The 18,331-nt window shown below is 48.8% G+C and overlaps 1 protein-coding gene across 1 annotated transcript in view; it reads right to left on the bottom strand.

Annotated features, from left to right (window-relative positions):
• ECE1 (endothelin converting enzyme 1) overlaps positions 1-17,120 on the bottom strand; it is a 203,161-nt gene extending 186,041 nt beyond the window's left edge. The window contains exon 1 of the mRNA XM_043992075.1: positions 16,799-17,120. Within this exon, the coding sequence (XP_043848010.1) occupies positions 16,799-16,801 (3 nt within the window). The 5' untranslated portion in view covers positions 16,802-17,120. The remainder of the gene's footprint in view (positions 1-16,798) is intronic.
• Positions 17,121-18,331: the final 1,211 nt, after the last annotated feature.

Here is an 18,331-nt window from a genome sequence, read left to right as displayed (position 1 = left end):
TTTCATCTTGGGAGACAACTGGCACGTGGAATTTGGCAGACAGTGCCTTGGAAACTTTAGAGCGCTGTCCCAACAGGAACTGTTCACTGACCTCCCAGCTAGTGGGGCCCAGAGGCCCAGGAGATAGGAGAGTCCCTGGTTCAAGCCCCAGCCTTTCAAAGGACTCTCCGTGATTTTGTTGCCCTGGGAAAGTCATCTCCCCTGATCTGAGCCTTGATCTCTCCATGTACACAGTGGGAATGAAAATATCCACACCACTACCTACCTCACTGGGCTCTGACAAGGAAAGTGGCTTGTAAAATCTAGCATGTGACAGGTGTGAAATGGGGATTCACTGATCACAATCAAGCCTCTTTTTGTATAATACTCTGTGTGTGTGTGTGTGTGTGTGTAAATGCCCAATTTTGCAGATGTTAAAGTTTATAATTAAAAAAAAAATTTTAAGAAACAATTCCCAAATAGCTTGGCTGAGATTTTCCATGTCCCCAAACACACACACACACACACACACACACACACATATGCAAACATTCCTACATGTACACAAACACGTGCATACACAAACACACACAAATCATACATACACATACATACACATATGCAGTCCTGACTACTGATCTATTATCAACAACCGAGTCTGAGCAGAGGTTTGTGGGCTGTGGCTTTGTTTCCTTTCTCTCTTATTTTCCTTTGAAATATTTCAAAGTGAGAGAAGGCAGGGCTGACTGCTCTGTGGTCTCACAGGGCCCCAGGACCATGCTGAGAGGTCAGAGGGCCCTGCTCCCCCTCCCACACACATACATCAACCCAGATGGTTTTCATACAGCCAGGACAGTACCTTCATGGCTGAGCATAAGAGTCATGTCACCCAGAAGGGTGGGCTTGGGCACCTGGTGCCTGGGAGGTGAGGGACCGGTGGGTGAGGGGCCCCTCCCTCACATGAGCATACCAGATGTCTATGAAAGAGACTGGCAAACACACATCTATTCCCCCTTCTCTCTTTCCCCCAGCTCTGAGCCTTCAAGTTCTTAAGCCTGGGCAATAGAGTGCATAAGAAGGCACTAGACTCAAATCCCTACGGCTCCACCAAGCATAGTGACCCTGGGCCAAGTCACTTCCCTCTCTGAAGCTCAGTTTTCTGCACTATAATATAAGGGGGGTTGCCTACTTTATTTCTAAAGTCTCTACCAGCTCTGATGTTTGATGATATGCTTCCCCAGACACATCTGTGGCTCCAAGTGGTATCTTAGAAATCACTCAATCCAGGCCCTCATTAAAAACATTTTTTGACACCTTTGGTTTTTATATCACATTCCTTACTTAATCCTTCCCTCACCTCTCATACTTAGTGAGTCATCCTTTAGGGAGCCAAAGATTTAAAAAGAGAAAAAAAGAGGGGCAGCTAGGTGGCGCAGTGGATAGAGCACCGGCCCTGGAATCAGGAGGACCCGAGTTCGAATCCGGCCTCAGACACTTAACACTTACTAGCTGTGTGACCCTAGGCAAGTCACTTAACCCCAATTGCCTCACACACAGAAAAAAAGAGAGAAAAAAGGAGTTCAGTAAAAGAGTTCACTAATATATTCACCACATCTGATAATAAAGGCAATATTTCATATCCAGCGTCTGACATCTTGGTAAAGGAGGAGGCATGTCCAATTTTTCAATTCTTCTTTGTAGCCAAGCTTGGTCATTATAATTACAAAGCCTTCATCATTTCCTTCCTTCCTTCCTCTTCTTCCTTCCTTTCTCCCTTCTTCCCTTTCTCTCTTCCTTTCCTCCCTCACTTCCTCTCCTTTCCTTCCTCCCTCTCTTTCTCTTCTCCTCTCTCCCTCCCTCCCTGTCTTCATTCCTCTCCCTCCTTCCTTCTTTTCCTTCCTTTTCCTTTCCTTTCTTCTTCCCTCCTCCTCTCCCTCCCTTCTTCTCTTTCTTCTGACCAGTAGCTTTTGACTCTGTGTCAGGGGCTACCATGGGCTTGATGCAACTAATGATGAGCACAAGAGCTCAGGCCTACTGTTCCTTGGGCATCCTGTGGCCTCCTGATCTCAGGGGCTCAACACACCGATGATCTCAGTACAGAGCCCAGATCAGTTACTTCTGGTGCCATGTGCCGCCGTGCCCAGCCAACCCCATTATTTTACATGAACTCGGACCTGGAAAGGAACTTAGAAGCGATCTAGTCCAACCCCTTCATGTTCTTGATGAAGTTAAAGCCCAGAGAGGGTAAATAACTTCCCTCAGGTACATAGGTAGTCACTAGCAGGAAAATTTTAATTCAGACCCTCTGATCCCAATGGACCCTCCAGAACAAGATCCCAGGTCTCACAGCTCTTGGTCTTCTGCTCTTTCCATAGTGCCTTTATGAAGTCTGCCAGGCTGCCTTCCTCACTATTCCTAAAGCCCCCAGCGAGCCCATTTTAGCTTTAGAATGGAAGGAGACTCAAGGCACTCATTTCATATGGGACTCTATAAACAGCAGCTAGGAGTCAAGTTCAGGGTCTTGTCCTCCCCTACCCCACATCCCGGAAGGAAAAGGAAGACCAGTAACCAACTCACACTTGCCATAGACTTCCTTCCCCTGGAAAGCACATCACTCTCTCCTCTCCCTACCTTCCCAGCACTTAGCATAGTGTCTGGCACATAGTAGGTGCTTAATACACTCATTAACATGACTTGACTTTTCAAAAGCAGTCTTCAGGGGTAGAGCCACAGTTCCAATCTGGCTAGGTGGTGCAGAGGTTAGAGCACGAGACTTGAAGCAGGAGTCAGGAAGACCTGAATTCAAATTCAGCCTCAGACACTTGCTAACCATATGAGCCTGGACAAGCGGCTTACCCTCTACGTGCCTCAGCTTCCTCATCTCTAACATGGGGATGATAATAATAGTACCTACTTCCCAGGGTTGGTGTGAAGCTCAAATGAGATATTTGTAAAGTGCTTAACCTTAAAACCTTACAGAGGGGCGGCTAGGTGGCGCAGTGGATAGAGCACCGACCCTGGAGTTAGGAGGACCTGAATTCAAATCCGACCTCAGACACTTAACACTTACTAGCTGTGTGACCCTGGGCAAGTCACTTAACCCCAATTGCCTCACTTTAAAAAACAAACAAACAAAAAAAAAAACCTTACAGAAATGCCAGCATGGTGGTGGTTATTTCTGGGACACCATGGTGCATCTGTCCAGATCCAGGACCAGGGTGACAAGGTCACTGCAATTTAGATATCGGGTAGCTCTCCCTCCCTTCAAGAAGCCGGCCTCCCAGGAGCAATGAGTGGAATCGGATATTTGTGTTTAGAGGGGGAACGGAAATGCAGGCAGGGATGCTGGACAGTGGCCCGGGCCTGGACACTCCAGAGCTTTGCAGAGTTTGCTTGCGTGGGAGCCTGTGATTCGATATTCCCACAAGGCCAGACCCTGGGTGGCTCTGCTTAAGGAGGGACCTCCTGGAAGCGGGGCTGGGGGTGGGGTGGCTTTTTCACAAAGGCCCAAGCCTGGACTCTCAGCAATGTGGGAGCAGGGGGCCTGAGGGAGGGAATGTTAGACAGAGGCCTCTCAGGTAACTAGAAAAGAAACTTCCCTGGGCCTGGGCCTGGGACGTTGTTGTTGTTGTTGTTATTATGGTTGAGTAATGTCTGACTCTTTACAACCCCATGGACCATACTGTCCATGAGATTTTCTTGACAAGGATACTGGAGTGGTTTCCCATTTCCTCTCCAGTGGATTGAGGCAAATGGAGATTAAGTGACTTGCCCAAGGTCACATGGCTAGTATGTATCTGAGGCCACATTTGAACTCGGATCTTTGTGACTCCAGGCCCAGAAATCTACCATCTACCTAATGCATCATCTAACTGCCTCCCAAGATGGACCTGCCTGAACCTAATGCTATCTATCACCCCCCCTCAAACTGGGGGCCTTCCTTGCTGATGCCCCTTCTCTGAACTGCTGAGCTACTTCCTGCCGGCACCGATACAGCCCTAAGCTATAGAAGCCCAAAGTTCTAAAGCCCAGAGGGACCTTAGAACACGTGAATGTCAGCACAGAATTTTAAAGGTGAGAGGTCCCAAAGAGGCCTGGAAATAGTGGAACCCTTGAGGGATTGGAGTCATAAGTCCTGTCCAGGCCCTGCCAAGTAGAAATCATTGAGCCTCTTTGGTCTCAGGATCTAGGTCTGTAAAAAGAGGAGATCGGTGTAGAAGACCCCCAAGATTCCTCCCAGTTCTAAGGCGAGGACAGCAGGGGGAGAAGGGGCCACAGGGACTATAACTGTCCATGCTGGGAGGAACCGTAGGGAGCATAAATGGTGGTGGCTGATTTAGAACTGGGGGAGCGATTCTCTGGCTGGGCTGAGGATGAAGGCAGTTCCCTCTCCCCCAATAATGCCTGAGGAGACCCAAGATTTTTGGCCCCTCCCCCTATTTATCTTTTTTTTTTTGAGGGGCAATGGGGGTTAAGTGACTTACCCAGGGTCACACAGCTAGTAAGTGTCAAGTGTCTGAGGCCGGATTTGAACTCAGGTCCTCCTGAATCCAGGGCCGGTGCTTTATCCACTGCGCCACCTAGCCGCCCCCCTCCCCCTATTTCTCATCTGCCCTGGGGCCCAAGCACCGGCCCTTGGAGTGGGTGGCATGGGAAGGATCTTTTTTTGGTGTGTGTGAGAGTGTGGGCACTAGTCCCAACAGGCAGAGGAGCATCCCTCCCTGAGCACCCCCCCCTCCCTCTGGCTTCACCTCTGCCAAGTGTTCAGGGAGGCAGCCAGAAGGAATAAAGTTTCACTCTAAACACTCTAACGTCAATATTTACCTATAATGTCAACATTGGCCTGAAACCAGGAGATCACTCAGGGGAGAAGACCCCATGCTCTGGCAAGGGGTGTGTGTGTGTGTGTGTGTGTGTGTGTGTGTGTATGTGTATGTGTGTGTATGTGTGTATGTGTGTATATGTGTGTATATGTGTATGTGTGTGTATGTGTAGATGTGTGTGTGTGTGTATGTGTGTGTGCCTGTGTTTTCTCATGAAAGTTAGCCCCATGACGCTGCTGCTTCTGCAGCTAGCACCCAGGTTCTCCTGATGGCTATACCACAAATTATGGGGCAAAAGGCAAATTACTTCACATCCCTGGGCCTCAGTTTCCCCGTCTGTAAAATAAGAGCCTCAGACTAGATGCTTTCTAGGCACTCCCCGCCCCCAGCACTGACATTCTGTGTTCTAAATAGTACATTCTAAGGTCTCTTGAACTGACACTGAAAATGACATCCTCACTTCCATCTCTGACATTCCACATTCTAATATACCACATTCTAAGTTCCCTTCCAGCTCTGACATTCTGTGTTCCAAGGGCTCCCTCTTCCTAGTGTGAACATCCTCTAGTCTAGGTTCTCCTCTCAGTTTGCTATTCTCCATTGTAAGTTTTCTACCAGCTCAAGCATTCTGTGTTCTAAGGCCCCTCCAGCTCTGACAATCTCTGTTCTAAGCTCTTTCCCAGCTCTGACATTCTATGAATTGAAGAGGTATAAAAGCTACCAAAATTTCAGAGCTTTGGGGGGGGGGGTGGGTTCTGCTGTTTCATTTACTTCATTCCTTGTGGAGTTTCCTATCCAGCTCACAGCTTGACCCAGGCTCAGAATTAAGCACCACTGACACTGATGGGCAGAGATTATGCAAGAAGAAAAAGGCCAGCATGAAGCACACTCAGAGTCTTTATCCACTTTCTTTCTTTCTTTCTTTTTTTTTGGCGGGGCAATGAAGGTTAAGTGACTTGCCCAGGGTCACACAGCTAGTAAGTGTCAAGTGTCTGAGTCCAGATTTGAACTCAGGTCCTCCTGAATCCAGGGCTCGTGCTTTATCCATTGCTCTACCTAGCTGCCCCACCCCGTCTTTATAAGATGCCCATTAGCCATCTTGAATTTCACAGAAAGACTGAGTCCCTGTCCTCCTGGTTCTAAAAATGACAATAATGGCTCACATTGTCATAGTGACTTGCAAAGTTTACTATCCCCTTTCAAAACCATTGCCTCATAAGAGCGGAAGTGTTCTTGTCCCCATTTAACAGATGAGGAAACTGCAGCTCAGAGAAGGGAAATGATTTACTCACAGCCACTGAGTCAGTGGAAGAGCAATGATTAAGAGGAAGCCTCCCACCTGTTACCCAGGATTCTCTCCATGAAGCTGAACCATCTGAGATGAGAAACATGCATGTGTGGACAGATACAGGGCCAGGTCATCAGGAAGAGCCAGTCTAGGGTGAGCAAGTGAATTCTCATGGGCAGCAGGGAACCAAAGGGTGGGAAAAGGAATCAAGATAAATAGGAAACAGAGGTAGCAAGGAGAGATTTAAGTCTGCCCTGGGCAGGGAGAGGAGAGAGCTACTGTGCCCAATCTAGGAAGGCGTCAAAGAGGAGGTGGTATTTCAGAGCCAATTACACAATGGAAGAGAGGGCCTTTGGAAAGGAAGGGCCCTTTGAGCCAACTCACTTTACAGACTGGAACCTGGGGAAATTAAGTGACTTGCCCAAAATCCCACAGGAAATCGGTGGCAGAGCCCAGGTCTTTCACATCACTCAAAATTTAAAGCAGGACTAGCTGAGAATCAAATAGCAACTAGTGGGCACCTCTGGCAAAGCAAGTAGCATTTTCTTCAAGAGGGACCATGTTCGTCAAAGGATGGGAACAGGTAATTTTCAGAGGAAGAAATCAAAGCTATCTATAGTCATATAGAAAAAAAGGGCTCTAGATCACCATCAATTAGAGAAATGCAAATCAAAACAACTCTTGAGGTACCATCTCACACCTGTCAGATTGGCTAACATGACAGAAACGGAAAATGTTAAATGTTGGAGAAGATGCAGGAAAATGAGGACACTAAGGTGTTTTGGTGGAGTTGTGAACTGGTCCGACCATTCTAGAGAGCAATTTGGAGCTAAGGACAAAGGACTATCAAACTGTGTATATCCTTTGATCTAGCAATGCCATTACAAGGTCTGTATCCCAAAGAGATTTTTAAAAGGGGGTGGGGGAAAGGACAAACTTGTACAAAAAGATTTATAGCAGTACTTTTTGTGGTGGTAAAGAATTGGAAATTGAGGAGATGCCCATCTACTGGGGAATGGCTGAACAAGTTGTGGCATACTATTGTGTTATAAGAAATAACAAGCCAGCAGATTTCAGAAAAACCTGGACTTACATGAACTGTTGCAAAGTGAAATGAGCAGAACCAGAAGACCATTCATTGTACACAGTAAGAGCAAGGAAGATCAACTATGAATGACTTAGCTCTTCTCAGCAATACAATGATCCAAAGCAATTCCAAAGGACACATGAGAAAAAATGCTATTCACATCCAGAGAAAGAACTGATAGAGTCTGAATGCAAATTGAAGCATATTATTTTCACTTTATTTTTTTCATGGGTTTTTTTTTTGCTTGGGTCTGTTTATTCTTTCACAACATGACTAATATGGAAGTACATTTCACATGATTGCACAAATATAACCTGTATCAAATTGCTTACTGTCGTGGGAAGAGGGAGGGAGAAAATTCAGAACTCAAAATTTTTTTAAAATGTTAAAATTTGGGGGGCAGGTAGGTGGCGCAGTGGATAAAGCACAGGCCCTGGATTCAGGAAGACCTGAGTTCAAATCCGGCCTCAGACACTTGACACTTACTAGCTGTGTGACCCTGGGCAAGTCACTTAAACCCAATTGCCTCACCAAAAAAAAAAACAAAACTTGTCTTTACACATCACTGGAAAAAATAAAATACTATTAAAGAAAGATTGGGGCAACTAGGTGGCACAGTGGATAAAGCACCAGCCCTGGATTCAGGAGGGCCTGAGTCCCAATCCGGCCTCAGACACTTATTAGCTGTGTGACCCTGGGCAAGTCACTTAACCCTCATTGCCCCACCCCACCCCCCCCAAAAAAGAAGAAGAAAGAAAGAAAGAAAAGAAAAGAAAAAGAAAGGTGGCCATGTTCTTACAGCCCAACCTCTGTCCCCGTACCCTATACCAATCTTGCCAGGAAAATAGTCATTTGAAGGGTCCCCCGTCTTTCACTTCTGCTCACTGTGTGAAATAATGAGATCAGAAGAAATGATGAAAGGAAAAAAAGGGAAGTAGGGAAGGGCAGATCCAGGAACCTTTGGTACCCGATTACACTACTCTTCCCCACCCCCAGACCCAAGTTCTACAGAATCCTGTGGCTTTGTGCAACCCACTAGTCATTTGCTTATGTCATGGGCTGGGCCTCCAGCTGTACTGGGGACAATAAAATACCTTGATGGCAACAAGGCACCTCTTTCCTGACTAGGATCCCCCCACAGTCCCTCCCCCCAATCATCTCCCCCCTGTAGAATTCCCTCCCTTTCCTTGGCTCAGGCACTAGCTACCTTCTCCAAGAAGGCTTTGCTGGTACCTCCCAGCAGGCAGAGGTCTCTCTGTGCCCAACCCCTTCCAATTCACTTAATATTTTCTCATCTGGATTGTAATTATCTCTATATACCTTATTCCCCTATTCAACTGTAAGACAGGGATAGCAGCTAGATTGTTAGGGGGAACTTCTGAGTGGGTGAGGAAACTCCCTCTACCAAAGCCAGATGGTACCTCCTCTGCAAATGACTGTGTTAGAGAGCTGTCTAGAGCTCTAAGAAGTTAAGTGACTTGTCCAGGGTCACACAGCCAGGATGTGCCACAGTCAGGGTTTGAACTTAGACTTCAGGCTGGCTCTATCCACTATACCACACTGCCTCTCTACAGACCCCAAGCTCTTTAAAAAGGGAGGCGGGGAGAGCATGTCTTACTCAGATCTTTCTGTCTTCCCTGGGACCTTGTCTGGTGGCAGAGACTTGTGGCCAAAACAAAACAAAAGCATAGAACATAAACTCAGGGGAAGCCAGGTTTACATTCTTTTTTTTTAATTTATTTTATTTTAAATTTATTTTTTTGGCAGGGCAATGAGGGTTAAGTGACCTGCCCAGGGTCACACAGCTAGTTAAGTGTTAAGTGTCAGAGGCCGCATTTGAACTCAGGTCCTCCTGAATCCAGGGCCAGTGCTTTATCCACTGTGCCACCTAGCTGCCCCCCCCCCCAGGTTTACATTCTAACTCCAACAATGCTTAGATAGTCTGACTTGAGGCATATCTCTCTGCACCTCAGTTTCCTTATCTGGAAAATGGGCAGAATATCCATCAGTGATTTTTTTTTTTCATCTAATGGGTTTGGTATCACACTAATCCTGGGATACCAGGGATAGCCAGATAGCCAGAAGTCAGAAAATTCTGAGGTGATTCTTTCACCAGAATAGGTCAGATCAGCTAGGGCTGCTTTGAGGATGGGTTCTGTGTGCTGGCTCTTGAACAATGGGGATTTTTAACAAAGACTAGGTCGGGGAAGGGAAGTGTGGTATCATTGACCTAACACTTGTCTAAGATAACCCAGGTGATAAGTGGCAGAACATGGCTTTGACCCCAGAGTCAATATTCTTTCCCAAGGCTAGGGACAATGTGAGCAATGAGAACTAAGGGAAACAGAAAGTGGGGTTGGTGGATGTGGAAACCTATTAAGACAGAATCTCTGCTGTTAGGAACCCCTGAGGGAGAGCCATAACCCAGGCCGATGGGAAGTTCCCAAGTCCCTCCTTCCCCGGTCCTTCCCAGGGCCCTGACTCTGCTGGTGAAACAAGGTATCAATGTTATTTATAAAGTTTCCAAACAGAACAGTTTGTCCATCTCCAGTTCTGCAAGAGGAACATGAGTACATCATATAACCAACAACTGGCCTTTGGCAGACCCCACCTGAGATGACAGGTTAGGTTCCAACCACTGGCTTCTCCAAAGGCTTCTTCCTCCTGGCTGTGGATCGAGGCCCCTCCTCTCCCCTTCCGGCCCCACACATCTACCTGGGGTTTTCCATGAGGCACCTGAAGCCCTATTTCCACCCCATCAAATTCTGCTCTGTTCCTCCCCTGTATTTATTTATTGTCCTCAGCCACCTATAAAGGCTCCCTAGGGTGATATCACTACCAGGGTGGCCCCGAGCTCAGTTCTTGGCCAAGCTGTGTGGGAAGGGAAGCCTGGGAGAGCCGCCAGGTTACACAATATCTGGCTCCGGTAGAACCTTCAGTGGCTCCCTAGTGCCAGATCCAAAGCCTAGCATTGGTGGCCATTTGTAATCTAGCTCCAACCTACCTTTCTATCTTATGTCATGCAATCCTGGGCCATGCACTCGACAAAGGTGAGTGGAACTCACCTCCCCTGCCCTATGCTGCCTGAAACACACTCCGTACTCTCCCACCTCCAAGTCTTTGCTTGTACTAGAGTTGAGAACTGTGGCTTGGGAGACCTCAGTCAAGAGGCGGGGCAGTGCACAAGAAACAGCAGTGGATCCAAGTCTGGGGTCCAGATCCAACACTTCCCAGATTTGCTAATGGGGGTGAGATAGGGAGAGAAATCACTTAAAACCTGCAGAAACTTAGTTTCTTCATCTGTAAAATGGGAATAAGGGCTGCACCTATGATTTCATTGGTAGAGGGAGATGCCAGTGAGGAATTCCCTGTCCCAAAGCAAGTGGGACTTATAAAGACTTGCCTTGGGGCACTTAGAGGTAAGTGCCTGGCCCAATAAGTAAGGGGCAGAATTTGAACCCAGAACCTCCTGGCTTGCTTATAAATGGGGATAACAATTCTTATACCATATATCTCTTCTTCTTCTTCTTAAAATGTGGGGCAATGAGGGTTAAGTGACTTGCCCAGGGTCACACGGCTAGTAAGTGTCAAGTGTCTGAGGTCAGATTTGAACTCAGGTTCTCCTGAATCCAGGGCCAGTGCTTTATCCACTGTACCACCTAGCCGCCCCACACCATGTATCTCACAGGTTTGCTGTGTGGAAAGTGTTCTGTAAACCTTTAGGTGTTGTAGGAGTACAGGGAAAGCAGCATGGGAAGAAAGGGAAGAGCACCAGACTGGAGTCTGGAAAGATCTGGGTTCAAATCTCAACTCTTACCACCACCCCCCCCCAACTGTATGGGCCTCCCTGAGTGTTTCTTCATCTACAACATGTGGAGACCTACCCTTTCAAGGTCATAGGGTCCTAGTTCTAGAGACGTGAGAAAGCTCAGAGGCCATCTATTCCAGCACCCACCACCACCCCCCCTCCTCATTTTACAATTGAGAATACTGAGGCCCAGGAAAGTGAAGTCACTTCTCCAAGGTCCCACAGATACTAAGGAGGAGGTCTTCTGAACTGGCACTCTACCCACTGAACCACATGGCCTCGTTACCGTGAAACACTCGGTGGAGCAACAGGTAGAGTCCCAGGCCTGAGGGCAGGAAGACCCCGAGTTCCAATCCTCTGACATGAGCTATGTGACTCTGGGCAAGTCACCTAACCTCTGTCTGCCTCAGTTTCCTCAGCTATAAAATGAGCTGAAGAAGAACATGGCAAACCACTCCAATATCTTTGCCAAGAAAACTCCAAGTGATTAATTACCTCCCAGGGTTGCCATGAGGAGCGAATGAAATAATATTTATAAAGCACTTAGCCCAGTGCCTGGCTCATAGTAGGTGCTGTATCAATGCTAGCTACTATTAAGATTGAAGCCCTAAAGAAATGTGAGTTAGTCATACTTTTATGGCACCTAAGTTTATTTCTAAAAACGCTGTGTGACCTTGGGCAAGTCCCTCAACCATATCTTATCTGGTTCTCTTTGACAACGAAGGATAGCCACCAACCAAGCAGCTATCTTATAATAACCACACCAATAGGGGGAAATAGGAATGTAAGGAGCTCACCGTCCTACAGTGGGGATTTCAACCTATTTGGGTTGGCAGGGCAGCATAAAGGGAAGCAAGTTGGGCCGGGACCCCCTCTCCAGCATTCAGTAGCTGTGTGACTCTGGACAAGCCTCTTAATCTCTGAACCTTAGTTAACTCATCTGGAAATGGAGGAGGTTTGTCCATGGCTTCAAAGGTGCCTAGAATCCTGTAGGCCTTTCATAGCATCTCCATCTCCCCAAGAAGGGTTAATGGCCTGGTCTAGGGAATTGGGGACCATTAGCTACATCTGAGGGGGGAGCTGGGAAACAGAATGTGAACTCTCTGGGAACGAGTCATGGAGAAGAACCCTGGGGGATGGAGGAAACTTGGCTGAGCAGGCAGAGAAGAACATAGCTTTGTTTGGATGGTGTTGAAATCCCCACGCCACCCCCCTCCCAGCCTCTGTTCTTCCCAGAGAGGGAGATTCCAGCAAAACACAGTGTGATGGGCAAGGGTCCATCAGCAGCCTAGAGTTACCCGATCTCCGGTGGATTACTGTTCCATCCCAGGCTAAAGAGCAGGGACTGGCTCAGGAACCATGTGCACTTGGGGGTGTCAACAACTCACACCATTAGCTGACCCAGTTTTTTCTGAATCTCATTTCCGGGCTCCTCAGCCTGGCCTTCCAAGAGCTTGGACAGGCCTGGCCAGCCTGATCTCTCTCCAAAATCTCAGGAAAGGGATCTCCAAGGCCAGCTAGTCCAACCTGTAATTGAAAAATAACCTCCTCTAGAATACCACCAATAAGTAATCATCTAATCCTTGCTTGAGACTTCTGAAGAAGGGAAACTCCTTACCTCCCTTGAAGCAGCCCATATAACTTCTGGTCATCTCCAACTGTTAGCAGGCCTTTCCATCTACCCTGCTGCTGAACCCTCCAGACCAGCAGGCTTTGCCATCTGCCCTGCTACTAAATCCTCCTCGATGATCAGTTCATTCCCTCAATTAGAATGTGAATTTGCAAATTTGAAAGGTAGCTTAAATCGGCCTCTGGCAACCTCCATCCACGGTTCATTCTCCTCTTTTGGCCCAAGCAAAACAAATCTAATTGTACGATGATGAGTGTTAGTAATAACAGCAGCAACTTCTTGTCCTGGAAAAGACCTGGATTTGGGGACTGCTAGGCTGCCCCAGGATGCTAGCTCCTGAGCTGGAGGGGACTCCTCTATTTTTCAGATGAGGAAACTGGGGCTTAAAGAGGCTGAGCAACACCCAAGGTCACCCAAGTAATAGGTGTCACAGCTGAATTTGAACTTAGGCCTCATGAATCCAAACCGGTCACTCTTTCCACTGTGGCTCCCATGTTGCCTTCCCTGACGAGGCCTGGAGAGAGGATCCATGTCAGAATCCAGGCTCTGACCCTCAGCAGCTATGTTAGCCTGGGTCAAGAGTTTCCCTACTCTTGGCCTCAGTTTCCTCACTGTGGGGACTGGACTAGGTAATCCACTCATTTATTCATCCAGCAAGCTCAGATCCAGGATCTGAGGCTCCCCAGATGAGCCATGGGTAAGAGAGAGTCCTGCAGATGAGAAAAGGCAGCTGTCCATTTGTAAACTCCACTGGGATCTTTCTTAATGAAAACTCAGTGAGGAGGATAGTACAAAAAGCAATCCCTTTTATAGATTTGGGAAGGAAAAAAACCCCACCAACAACCAGAATCTAGAAGAATAAAGTCCTTGTCCGTGATCATGAGGCCAGTAATGACCCAACACAGCTGGGATCAGAAGGAAGATCAGTCTCCCTCCCCTGTTGTTTTTAAGAGAGCAGAAGACAGTGATCTTTCTGGAATGATTTCAGGCTAGGCCTGCAAAAGAGGCAAGGAGGCAACCCACAGACGGAATGTCTGCTTGAAGCTAACCTCCCCTCAACGGGCTTACTATAACCTTAATGTGAGCTAAAACATATAGAGAGTGAGCTCCCCGTCCCTGGAGGTATTCAAGCTAAAGCTGGGAGGCCTTAGCTTGCAGAGATGCCGCGGATGGGATTCCTGCACTGGATCAGTGGCTGGCTTAGATGACCTTGGAGGTCTCTTCTAGCTCTGAGAGCTGACAGCTAAAAATATCATGTCTAGGGAGATACACTGTAAAGGGAAAATTGAGTGGGAGACACACATATGTCACCAAATGCTATAGGAATGCGGAAGAATCAGCTGGCAAGGAGGCTGTGAGAGGAAAGAATAACTTACTGGGGGATACCCCTATTCTAGGATGATCACTTAATCTCAGTCACCCAGGGTTCCTCTTCTCTGGAGGAAATGAAAAAACCCAGAATATCAGAGCTGAAAGAGCCCTTAGGGAACAGAATGTCAGAGCTGGAAGGAGCCTTAGAACCCAGGATGTCAGAGCTGGGAAAAGCCTCAAAACAGAGAATCTCAGAGCTGAGAGGAGCCTTAGAACATGGGATGTCAGAGCTGGGAGGGCCGTTAGAACACAGAATGTCAGAGCTGGGAGGGCCCTTAGAAGACAGAATGTCAGAGCAGGGAGCGACCTTAGAACATGGAATGTGAGAACTAGGAGGACCCTTGGAACACAGGATGTCAGAGCTAAGAGGGCCCTTAGAACACAGGATGTCAGAGCTGGGAGGGCCCTTAGAACATGGGATGTGAGAGCTAAGAGGTGCCTTAGAAACTTTCTAGTCCTACCCCCTTAATTTTTTTTTTTTAGTGAGGCAATTGGGGTTAAGTGACTTGCCCAGGGTCACACAGCTAGTAAGTGTTAAGTGTCTTGAGGCCGGATTTGAACTCAGGTACTCCTGACTCCAGGGCCAGTGCTCTATCCACTGTGCCACCTAGCTGCCTGCCCCCTTAATTTTATAGATGAGAAAACTAGAGGTTCAGAGACAAGTAAGTGGTTCAAGATCTCTCATGCCCCAGTCAAAGCAACCTCAAGAAGCTAAAAAGTTATAACTAGCAGCCTGGCTGGGTCCTGGATATCAGTGTGGCTTGATGACAGAATTCCTCTTAGCCATGCAGCACCTACAATAGTCTCTGTTAGACTCTACCTTTCAGACAAATCTGAGAACTTGTACCCATTTCACAGAGCAGAAACACTGAGGGTCAGAGAAGGGAAAGGACTTTCCCCTTTTCCAGGGTGAACAAAACAGTGGTAGCACCTAACCTAGAATCCAGGTATCCAGCCACCAATCACAATAGGCCTCAGACTGGTTATTGCTAAAAAGCAGTAAAGTGTCATACAAAGACCTGTAGAATTGGAGAACTGGGCCCTAATTCCAGATCACTAACTTACCACCCTAAGGACATCTGACAAGCCATTTAACTTCTCTGACCATCTTTGGACCAGGCAGGATAGATAAAGTGCTAGTCTCAGAGACAAGCAGGCCTGGGTTCAAATCCCACCTCTGAATCTTACTTAGCTATGTGGGCATAACCTCTCTGAACCTAGGTTTCTTTATCTGTAAAGATAAGGCTTGCAGTCCCTGTATTACAGGATGTCTGAGAGGATCCAATGAGATAATGGTTTTAAGAGCTTGGTCAATGTTAAATTGAAATGTCAGTGTCAGTTATTGGTATTTCATCTTTCAACATTCTGAGTCTGCAGCATCTCCAGCTTGGACATTCTGTGATGCCATAGTGTATAGGAGCTTGGGGATCTCCTGTTCCAGGACTTCCCCCATGACCCTATGAAGCAGACAGTTAGATGCCCGGCTTGGTCTGTCCCCTTTTCTTCCCAAGGTACAAGACCTGGGCAAGCAGAAGAATGGACACTAGAAAGAAGCAACTCTGGGTCCCTTCCCCCAATATGACACTCTGGAACCTTTTCCCCAGAAACTGTGGGGGTTGGTGCAGAGACCCCGCCCCCCAAATCCTCCACTTCTGGTTCCTTCTCCCAGGGATTCAGTAGGGGGACTTCTAGTTGGTCCCTTCTGTTCCTGCCCTTCCTCTCAAACTTTCTTTCTCTGCCTTTTCTTCTCTTTCTCTCTCATTCTTTTCTGTTCCTCTCTCCCTTGAAGAGTGGGAGAGTCCTCAGCTCCTTCTCCTGACTCCACAATACTCAATTTGGCCTCCTCCTTCTCCTCAGCTTCCACCTCCTTTCTCCCTGACCCCTTCTTTGTCTCCCATCTCAAAGCCTCTCTTCTCTCCCCCCAGCTCCGTGTTCTTGAATTCTCTGAACCCCTTCTGTCTTCATCCCTAATCCTCTGCTCTCCAAACCTGTTCTTGCTCCAGCCTGAGACTACCTTTCCGCAGCTGCCTCTGGGAAAAATAAAAAAATTAGGGCGCCTAAGTGGGATGGAAGGAGATCCTATTTCCATTGAGCTGAAGGCTCCCCCTAACCCCCCCCCCCCCCCGCCTCTTGCGCCGCCCCCGCTTTTCCTGCTCTGGTTCTGACGACCCAGATCCATAACCCTCTGAACCCAACCCAACCCCAAGCTGAACCAAATCCAAACCTGTCGCTTTGGAATTCTCTGAACCTAATCAAACCAAATCCTGCTGTTTTGCTCTGAAGAGAACCCAGCCCAAGCTCTAGAACACTGGAATCCAAAGCAATTGGAAGGCTCAAAAACCCAAGCCCAAAGGCACCACTCTAACCTTGGAACCAACTGTGGGAACTGGAGCCCTCACAACTGAGCCCAAATCAGCTGTTGTGGGACACTAGAAACAAAGCCAATCTGGCTCTAGAATGCTAAAAATCGAACGCTTAACGGGCTGTCTGGAACTCTGATAACGAACCCGAACGCGGCGCGCTGGAACGCAGAAAGGAACCCAACCCTGAAAATCTGGAACGCACAAATCGAACCCAGTCACGCAACTCTGGATCGCAGAAATCGAACTCAACCCGGCAGCTGCGAAAGGCTGTAATGGAACCCCGAGCGGCCGCTCTGGAACGCTGTGCTCGGAATCTCCACCGGCCGCTCTAGAACACATCGAAGGCAGCTCGCTCCAACCAGAGCGATTCACCCCGAGCCGAGCCGAGAGCCCCCGAGCTGCCCAGCTGGGCTCAGGCCCGCCCTTCGCCCCGAGAGCTCTGCCCTTACCATAGCTCTGCTCCTGACAGTTCTCCTGGCCCTACTCCGCCTCCCCGCCGCCGCCGGAGGGATCAGGGACGGCTCGGCCGCCGGGCGCGGAGTGGCAGCCGGAGCCGGAGCCGGAGCCGAGCCGGAGCCGGAGCTGGAACCGAAGTCGGAGCAGGATCGGAGCGCGAGCCCGAGCCCGGGCTGGAGCCGAAGCTGAGCCGGAGCGGAGCCGGAGCCGGAGCGGGATGGGGAGCGCAAGCCCGAGCGGGAGCCTGAGCTGGAATAGGAGTCGGGGCGCCGTGCGCTCTGTGTTGTGCTCCCCCTTTACCCGAGCCGCGCGCTTCCACACCGCCCCCCCCCCCAAGCAGGCAGCCCGAGCGGGGCGGAGCCGGCCAGCGGGCCTATGGCCAAGCGGTGGGGGGCCGGGCAGGAGCCGAGCAGCCAATCATCCGGGCAGTGGGACGGACTTCCTCACCCCAGCCCTTAACCCTTTCGTGGTGACCTCTGGGGAGAGGGGGGCGCGGAGTCGGGGGGAGGGAGGGGGCGGCTAAGGCAGGTCTACAAGGTGTGGGAGGCTCGGCGGCTGCCAGGCCCGGCCCCAGGAGCTCGGGGTCCCCTCTGCCTCCACGGCCTGGGATGGGCTCGAAGGTGGGTCACCGGGGGCGCCCCTCAGGAGCTCGATGACCTTTGTCTGGCCTGGCGCCTGCTCCTTCAGCGTGTGACGCCTGGGGCTCGGCGGAGGTGTGTGTGTGTGTGCATTTGTGTGGCATGGATGTACACATACGTGAGTGAGTTTATGGAGGCGTAAAAATTAGAGCCGAATGGGACCTTGGCGATTGTCTGGTCCAAATTCCTCATTTTACAGATGAAGGAAACTGAGGCCCAGAAATGGAAAGTGACTTGCCGAGGGTCACACAACAAGTTCGTGGTAGAGCCAACACTACGGAAACGCTCCAAGGATTGGGTGCTTTCCCCTTTGTGTGTGGATTAAGCTGGCAAAGGCTTTAGAGACTAGCTGGTTTATTTTCTCCTATTCCAAATGAAGAAACTGAGGCCAGAGAGATCAAATTACTCCCACTTCACATAGCTAGTCAGTGGTAGAGCTAGAACCCAGGTCCCCCTTCCTCTTGTCTCAGTCATAGGTCACCTGCCAACTCAACAACAACCAGCATTTACATAGCGCTTTAAAGTCTGCAAGGGCCTTTTCAGGTAGTACTTCATTTGATCCTCACAACAAGTCTGGAATGTTGGTGCTATTATTACAGATGAGGAAAATCGAGGCAGAGATTAAGTGACTTGCCCAAGATCACACAGGTAGTATCTGAGGTCAGGGTTGAACTAAGCCCCTGACTCCAGCACTCTATCACCTGCCTAGATATTCAGCTGTCTATAGGCCTTTGAGGCAGCACTTCCCCACAACAGCCAAAGGGGCATAGGAATTATGATTCCCATTTACTAGATTAGGAAACTGAGGTTCAGAGAGGTAGTGGTTTGACCCAGATCACTTCTTTCCAGTCATTGTCAGAGCAAGGGCTTGAACTCAGCTGCCTTGGC

Source organism: Dromiciops gliroides, chromosome 3 (assembly GCF_019393635.1).
Source record: "Dromiciops gliroides isolate mDroGli1 chromosome 3, mDroGli1.pri, whole genome shotgun sequence".
NCBI lineage: Eukaryota > Metazoa > Chordata > Mammalia > Microbiotheria > Microbiotheriidae > Dromiciops > Dromiciops gliroides.
This window is presented reverse-complemented; position numbering and strand designations above follow the sequence as displayed.